This window comes from Pelophylax lessonae (genome assembly GCF_965119305.1).
Source record: "Pelophylax lessonae genome assembly, chromosome: 1".
Taxonomy (NCBI): domain Eukaryota; kingdom Metazoa; phylum Chordata; class Amphibia; order Anura; family Ranidae; genus Pelophylax; species Pelophylax lessonae.
The window spans coordinates 491,591,970-491,600,937 of record NC_138768.1 but is presented as its reverse complement, the minus strand read 5'-3'; the positions used below and the strand labels follow the sequence as shown (position 1 = coordinate 491,600,937).

The 8,968-nt window shown below is 44.2% G+C and overlaps 1 protein-coding gene across 4 annotated transcripts in view; it reads left to right on the top strand.

The window, feature by feature from the left end:
- Positions 1-225: 225 nt before the first annotated feature.
- Positions 226-8,968, top strand: part of SEMA6B (semaphorin 6B) — a 1,069,016-nt gene continuing 1,060,273 nt past the window's right edge. For all 4 annotated transcript variants that reach the window (XM_082263355.1, XM_082263357.1, XM_082263356.1 and 1 more), the window contains exon 1: positions 226-361. In XM_082263355.1, the coding sequence (XP_082119481.1) occupies positions 253-361 (109 nt within the window). In that variant the 5' untranslated portion in view covers positions 226-252. The remainder of the gene's footprint in view (positions 362-8,968) is intronic.

Here is an 8,968-nt window from a genome sequence, read left to right as displayed (position 1 = left end):
TAAGTTCCTGCTCTGTTGTACATAGTGTAATCTAAATTAACAAATGTTTAAAGATTTCTAGGGAATTTTTCTTTCCTTATGCCAAGTGTGTATGGTCCCTTGATTATTGCTCTCTGGGCTATCCTCTGTTGCTTTTTCATTGACAAAAGCCATCAAATCCAACTCTCTTTTGTAAGACCTACAGATTGTATAGCATGTGTATGTATTTTTATTCTTTCTTGTGTTTTGTAGAATTTAATTGGTCTGTGTACCATGCACCTACACTCTGGGCTCGTGTGGTTTTTCCTCGTGATAATGGGAGGTCTTGGGATGTCTGTTTTTCCTGAGGAAGCAAAGCCAGTCATCAGAGTTGGGGCTGAATGTGAGTTTCCTTCCTTTGTTTTTCTATTCTTTATTTATGATTTTTTTTTCAATACAATACAGCTGGAAAACCAGAAAAATATAGCTAAACATATAAAGCATTTTATTGCTCTATGGTACCAGCCCTATCATAAGTACAACATATAACACATATAGTCTTGTTAGAAGAGATAGAATGGACCAAATGGGATTTAAGCTAAGACTTGCACAATATAGTAGAAAACCGAAAGTATGGACACTCTGGAACCAGGAACTTGTCATACTAAGGGGCGACAGTAAACAGCTATCACATAACTTGTGGCGGAATGCCTTGGGAAAACTTCATGTGGACCGAGCAATGGGTGAAGCAACTATTTACCTAAAGTGTAAGAGAAGAGTGGAGGAAAGAGAGAGAAGATTAAAAAGTGTCCCATTCTTTTTACCTGCTTGCACTGCAGGATGAATATGACTCCAGTGAGAGTGCATTGCTTTTAGCAGTATAAAACAATACATGTAAATCAAAAGAGAAAATGGAGGAGCAGACTAAAGCTGCACATAGGTTGAATGAAAAAAATGGACACAATTTCCCCATCCCCACATTCGATATGTATGCAGGAATCCTCACTGCTGTGTCATTGTACTCTGTCAGTTGAGGGGTCAGAAGGACTCACCCGCCATCTAATACACTGCTCGAAAAAATTAAAGGCAAAACTTTGAAAACAAATCAGAGCTCAATGGGGAGAAATATCATGCTGGCTATCTATATACTGATATGGATTGGGTAATGTGTTAGGAACGAAAGCATGCCACATCCTTTCATGGAAATGAAAATCATCAACCCACAGAGGGCTTAATTCAAAGACACCCCTAAAATCAAAGTGAAAAAATTATGCAGCAGGCTAGTCTATTTTGCGGAAATTTTAATTGCAGCAACTCAAAATGGTACTGAATAGTTTGTATGGTCATATATATGAGATCCTGTGAGCTACTAGGAATGCAACCTAATTGATGAAGCTGTCTGCACTGGTCACTTCCCTTAAAATAAGTGCAATGATCTAAATTATATTAAAAGTGCTGCGCTTTCAAAATATATGTGTGAATATATCTGATATTGAAAATATAGTGATCAAAAAAAAAATTAAAACTCAATGGAATGATAAATTATAAATGTGTTGAAGCGTGATAACTACAAAATATCCAGTATATAGCCTAAATATGTTCATGTGCCAATGCCATGAAGTATTATTAACACATAGATTCCTTATAAATACAAAACTTCCCAGTACTGATAATCCCAATTAGCAATACATGTGTATCAAAACATACACAAAATTTACCTAGTGACATATAATTAATAAAACTGCTAGATGAAACCGATTGCAGTCTTTCATACGTGGTGATATAACAGATACAAGCAAGACACTAAGCAACACAGTATCATATAAAGATCAAAGTCCCTAATATTGTTAAATTCCAACCACCAGTGTTCCGTAAACCTTATCCCAGATAGCTCTGTGGCTGCTATAGAATACTGGAGTTCTCCCCTTCCTCTTGCAATTCCCCCTAATGTCACCTCAATAGATGTAATGCTGCGTTTAGATGGATTTTAGCCCAATCCACACCCACGGGAACTAGATGTTAACCTCAGGGTGATCAGCTCAGATGTCCACTGGGATCTGCTACCCCATGGGGAGGGGCAAGGCTATTGTCGGTGAACTCTGAGCATACTAGCAGCGGCACCATTGGGCTGATTGTTTATGATTTTTATTTACTTTGTATAGACTAGTGCTCTTATGCACCAGAATCACGTGTTTTTTAGTTAATTTAAATAAATATTTTTGTATCAAATGGTATTTTCACTATGTGTTTTTGCATCCTCTATTTATGTGTCCATGGCTGAGTGCCACATCTGAGGATTAGAAGCCATTCATTTGGAGGACATCTATCAGATTGATGCGGCAGCAGATCCCAGTGGACAGCTGAGCTGATCAGCAGGAGGACTGGAAGGCGTCCGTAGTGATAGGGCTAGGGCTAACACGTTTCAAGGGAGAACCCTCTTCATCAGAGCCCTGATCCCAAATGGCTAGTTAGACATTTATAAAACCCAGTAAAGTGGACAGGACCTTCCACATAGAGCGGCCCTACCCCTTTAACATCATTCACATGCAAATGGTGACTTATAATTCATAGAAATGCATTTAAGACATTCATTAAATGATTAATTAATCAAATTAAATTAAATTAATGTCTTAAATGCATTTCTATGAATTATAAGTCACCATTTGCTCTGATGAAGAGGGTTCTCCCTTGAAACACATTAGCCCTATCAATACGGACACCTTCCAGTCCTCCTGCTGTACTGAATAACACTTGCTTTCTGGAGGTCTCCGGATTGCAAAAAGACACATTTCTTATGCTTATCTTTAGCATATGTTTGTGAGTATAATGTATGGCGTCTTTTTTAATTCTTCAATAAAATGCCTTGTGATATTGTACTAGGTCAGTGCGCCCTTCTCTTGTTTTTATGTTTTTAGATACCCATCCTCCAGAGTGGGAAGCAAGATTCTATAAGCCAGCATAACAGCCGTCACTTTTAACACAGCACTCGAGCACAGGAGATTGTATCTGTCTTTTTAGAGCATAGGTAGAGACAGCATATGGCAGTGACAACATATAATATACAGCATAACCAACCACCAACGAATACAGTTCAATTAAGGGGGATAAAGTAGATCCCAGGCATGCTCAACCCATGGCCCGAGGAGCTTTCTGATGTGGCCTGTGATTTTAAACCTGTGTGCACAACATCCTTTGGTTGCATGGCGCTCTACTGAATTTTGAAACCGGTGTTGCAGCCGCTGCTCATTATTGCAAAAATAAATTAGATATTTGAATATGTGCAAAATTGAATATATAAATCAGTGCAAATGTGCAAACATGTGCAAAGTATAAAGTGCAAGTCTCGCAAAATCACTCAATAAATACTCCAATTCATAAATGCATAAATATAAATGCAATAATGAGCAGCGCTGCAACACCGGTTTCACATTAATTTAAAGGCACTAGCACTTTAACTTGCAGCAAGCAGCTATTGATTGCACAGACACTTTATATTTATTTATTTATAACATAAGCGCAAGGTTTTACTGCCATACGCTCTACTTAATTAGTGCCGGTCCTCCATAATCCCGGCAGCTGTCATACACAAGCCACTACTGCGGCCGGCTCCCTGCTCTTCTCTTTCTTTCCTTACACACAGACACAGGGAGAGAAGCCTTTAACTCAGTTGTTTACATCTAGTGACATCCATATAGGGGTTCTGAAGGTGGATTCTCAGTCAGTTGTGTGATGTGTTTATTGTCATTATGTGTCATTTTATCTTTGCTTAATAACAAATGTTTATTTTACTACTAGGGTTTGGGCTTCCCTGGTCTTTTGTTTTTCATTTAGATTGTCCACAGTCCTTGTTTTGGCAATTCAAGGGATGGCTGCAAAGACCCTGATAAAGTAAAGGCTGCAACCCTGCCTTTAAACTTTTTTGGCTGGTCACACCTGAGTGCAAGAGTTGAGTTAATGGTAATCTGTTTAAAAAAATTAGATTTTTGTGATTAAACAGTGGGTAAGCATCCAACAAGGATTGATCCCATAGAAAATGTTGAGTCTGATTGTTTCAAATCTTGATTATGCTATTCAAAATAAAAAATGTGTAATTCTGAACGACTTAATTTCATTGTGGTCCGTGACCAGATCACTTAAGTGTCCCTCGCACTTCAAAAAGGATGTGCGCCGTTGCTTTATCCGTTAAATACCTTAAGGAAGCTTAAATGTAAGCAAACGAGGCTCAGCTTACCTGCTGAGTGTCAGAAATTCAGATCATCAAGCCTTTTTTTTTCAAATCCTCAGGGGTCCCCTCTACTGTATATCTCTATGTCCCTGTACATCCCTTCCTGGCTGCAATTGCCTAGAGATAGGCAATGGGAATCACAATCCGACAGGTGTTTGCACCTACTGAGTGTCAGAAATTCAAATCATTAATCCTTTTTTTTTTTTCAAATCCTCAGGGGTCCCCTCTTTATCTATTAATCCCCTGTGTCCCTGTACATCCCTTCCTGACTGCAATGGCCTACAGAAAGGCAATGGGAATCACAATTGGACAGGTGTTGGCACCCAATTGTGTAAGTCCCCGCCCTGCTTTTTCTTGGTTAAGACAACCACCCACCTGTTGTTCATGGAACCCTCTGCCAAATTGTGTTATACTCTTGGTCATAGGCATTTTCTCGACAGCTCTGGCCTAAAACCTTAATTTCTCTTTCATTCACTGATGGACAGAGCTTCAAGTCTTCAGACCATTGGGCTTTATGCTCTCTCTCTAAGAGTAGGACTAGGCGGAAACCTTTTGGTTACTCCGCTGGGACAGTCCTAGGGGGTATACCATCACTTCCTGCTGTAGGACTCCAGTTTCTGCCTAGTCAGGAGTCAGGACCTGGCTCTCTGCTGGGATCTGCGGTCCTGGCATTTTTTCCTATTGAAATGGAATTTTTTACTTTTTCCTTATTATTTTTTTTGCTGTGTGTACTACAATTAACTGTTCTTGTGTGAACTACAATCAACAGCAAGACTGGGTGATGCACTGGATATTCTACATCCTTATGGCCTTCCCAGTCTGGCCTGCGAGCGCGACCCAACTACTAGCTCCGCGCTACGTTGGCTGCGACATAGCCCCACTGGACGGGGGCTGGCCGGCAAGTGAAACAACTCATGAGGTTGCATAACCCTGGTCAAGACAACAGTTCCGATCAGAGTCGCAGCGTACCTCAGGCTGCAGCACACCTATTCCAAGATGGTGCAGTGGACTACTGAGAGTAGCGCCCGCCTGGGGACCGTGGTATGGTGAGTAGTGTCCCCCCCTCCTTTCCTACGGAATTGTTAGGGTAGTCGCGGGCCCTCCCAGGGGTAGTAGGCCCCTTCTGTGTCCTCCCTCCCCCCCATAATTTTCTCCCTTCTCCTTAGCGGAGTTTCCCTGTGTAGGTGCCCTCACCTGCCCCCTATCCCCTTCCCTGAACCCCCCGGTGGGGCATGGGGGTTTTTATGACTGAGGGGGCTTGTAAGGTGCTGGGCCGGAGAAGTGGTGGGTGTCACCGCTTCCAGCCCCCTGGTGGGGGTGTCGGTACCTGGAGTGCTGCAGGGGGGTCCCCTCCTGAGGTCTCTGTGCTTCGCTGGGGTCCAGTGGGGTCAAGGGTCCCATGCAGCGCCGCGTGGTGCCGCCATTTTGTCATGGATTCTGTATTCCTGGCTTCGACTGCCATATTTGTGTAGTCCAGTGGCCATGTTTTTAGTTTCTCCATAGGGTTTCAATGGCGGCCATTTTCGTGTAGTTTGATGCAGTGCTGAGGCTGCGGGGTCTATTGTCAGGTCAGCGTTTCCTCTTTCCAGCAGTGTGGCAGACTGTTTTTGCGTTCTCCAGCTTGGGTGGTGAGTCTCTGGGGGGTATTCTATCCTTCCTTTGCTTTTACAGCACTGCGGGTGCGCTGATTCTTGTGGTGCCCCAGCGGTGCACAGGGGGGGAAGGGGCCTCCTGTTTTTTTTCTAAAAAAAAAAAAAGAAATTGTGCTGAGCATCGCGGTTCTGTTTAACCCTTTATGGTCATGGAGCCTATGGAGCGTATTTCACCACCCGATCCACTCCTGGAAGCTGTGGGACCCTCTGGGTTTATCATTGAGTTTGGAAGGCGTAAATTACTTGGTGTGAGTCGCAGGGGGTTTCTCCCCGCTCCTTTTCTGTGTCCCACCTGTTGGAGTTTCTACAATTAGGTGTATATCAACATTTGGCTCTGGGCACCATCAAGGGCCAGATTTCTGCCTTGGCTATTTTTTCCCAAAGTCTGCTGGCGGTGAAGTCCTTGGTTCACACATTTGTGCAGGGAGTTTGCCATCTGGCTCCTCCGGTGCGATCCCTGGTACCTCCGAGGGATCTCAATTTGGTACTATTGGTGCTTCAAAAGCCTCCTTTTGAAAATTTAGAGAACTTCCTCTGCTCACGTTGTCACGGAAGGGGGCTTTCTTAGTAGCTATTACTTCTGCATGTCACGTGTCGGAGTTGGCTGCGTTGTCCCGTCGGTCACCTTACTTGGTGATTCAAAGGGGCAAGGTGGTGTTGCTACCCTGTCAGGCGGTTGTCTTGGGGTTTCATTTGAATAAAGACATTGTGCTACTGTCCATATGTCACATAGTTACATAATTACATAGTTAGTGAGGTTGAAAAAAGACATCCGTCCATCCAGTTCAACCTATGATGTGTATGTGTGTTTGCTGTTAACCGTGCATTGTATACCCCTCTATGTTCTGGTCTTTAAGGTGCCCATCTAATAGTTTTTTGAAACTATCGATGCTCCCTGCTGATACCACTGCTTGTGGAAGAGAATTTAACATCCTTTCTGGTCTTACTGTCCTAAGACGAAACATCCTAAGGAAATTGCCTTGCATTCCTTAGACGTGGTAAGGGGCAATTTGGGTTTTCCTTGCAGTGACTGAACCGATTACAAAATGTGATTCTTTGTTCTTAGAGATGGACCTCATAAGGGGCACGCCGCATCTGCTGCTACCATTTCCAAGTGGATCAGGCAGATGGTGGTGCAGGCCTACTCCCATTAACGGTCAGGTTCCTCCTTTCTCTGTTAAAGCGCATTCTACGACGGCGCTTAGTGCCTTCTGGGTCTTCCGTCATCAGGCGTCAGTGGTTCAGGTGTGGAAGGCGGCTACGTGGTCGTCTGTACACACATTCACAATATTTTATTAGGTGGATGTACTTGCATCTTCGGATGCAGCGTTTGGCCTGCAAAGTTTTGCAGGCCACGGTTGCAGAGGCTTGAGCTCCAGTTGTTCCTTGTTGAGCTCCTGTTGTTACCTGGTTGACTTTGTTTATCCTTGTTGGGAATTCTTTGTTTTTCTACCATTCTCTATCGTTCATTGACGGACGCAGTTCTCTCTGATTCATATCAGTAGGGTTATACTGCCCCCTACAGGAGTAGGACACAAGGCAGAAAAAAGTTCTGGCTATGCCTATGGGCAGTCCCGGCGGGTACACCCTCTCTCTTCCTGCATAGGATGTCAGTTTTAATCTGGCTAGTTAGGAGTAAGGACCTAGTTCCTTGCTGGGATCTTTGGTCCTGGCATAGAAGTAATTTTTTTATGTAGATTTTTTTTTTTGTAATACTGTTTATTGGAAATTATTGCAAAAACATAACAAATCCAATAGGGGCATACCCCGACTCAAACAAAACACAATCCTCTACACTACTATAAAAAATACAAGGCAGTATCTGCCCCAACCTGTTAAACAGGGCTGGAACCACCTTAAATTGCACCCTGTAAACTGTCCCTGCAAAAGAAATTACATCAGGCAGTATGACAGGTAAGAACCCCTCCCCCCACCTTCAGGATCCAGCAAGCAAGCACACCAAGCCCACCCAGTACAAACAAATAGTAAGCCTAGTCCCGATTGAAGCACACTCAGGTGGAGACGCAAGTAATTAATCCTGGATGTCAGTCGTTAGAGGTGAATCTACCCACCGTTGCCACACCTTATCAAACTTGTGAGGACACCCTCTGGATGTGTAAGCATCTTTGTAAAGGAGGACCACAGCATTGACCAGTCCCTTCCAAAAACCTAGCGTAGGGAGAAGTAGTGATTTCCATTTCAGGACAATCGCTTTCCAGGCATAGAACAGAAGGATGCCCACCAAGTGCTCATCGCCTTGGGAGCCTGTAAGGTGTCTACCAGACCCAGATGACAAATGTTGACTGTCAGAGGAACCGCCTCATTATTAAGGGCAGACACAAAGCTCGTCCACTCCCGCCAGAAACCCCCGACCGCAGGAGACCCCCAAACAATATGGGAGAATCCCGCAGAGTCACAGGGGCACCTCCAGCAAGAGGCTGAGAGGGCTGGAAACATACGATGTAGACGCTGAGGGGTGAGATAAATCCTGTGCAGCAATTTGAATTGTATTAGCTTATCTCTAGTCGCCGCCAGGCATCGAAATGGGCTATCCCATATCTCTTCCCGGTCCTCCTCATCCAATCCCTGTCCCTCCTCATCCCATGCTGCCCATAGGCCATCCAAACCAGTCCAAATGGAGGGGTGACTCATCTTGTAAGCAGAGGACAGAGGTTTTCTGAGGGTATCATCTCCCAAGAGGGTTTCTAGCTTATCCCGTTCAAGACTAACTATGGGCCTCCGAAATTGCACCTGGTGGGCATGCCGGAGCTGTAGATATCTAAAAAAGAAGGAGTTAGGCAGTTTAAATTTATTCTTTAGTCTATCAAATGTAAATAGGGATTCCCCCTCACAGATGTCTGCTAGGGATTTCACCCCCTTTCCCGCCCACAAGGCAGGGTCCGGGATGGATTGGAATTCTGGCAGATGTGGGCTTAACCACAGCGGGGTATTCGGGAACCACACCGCCCTTCTCTGATTGGGTACTGTAATAATGACCTGCCAAGCCCTGACCACTGTCCGCATGGAGGTGGTCAAGGTAGGATGCTCTGTCCGCTGTCCCCTGTAGAGGGTGTTTCGCAGGGTCTCATAAGATCCCGCGAAGGCTGCCTCCAGGACCACAGATGCGTTGGTT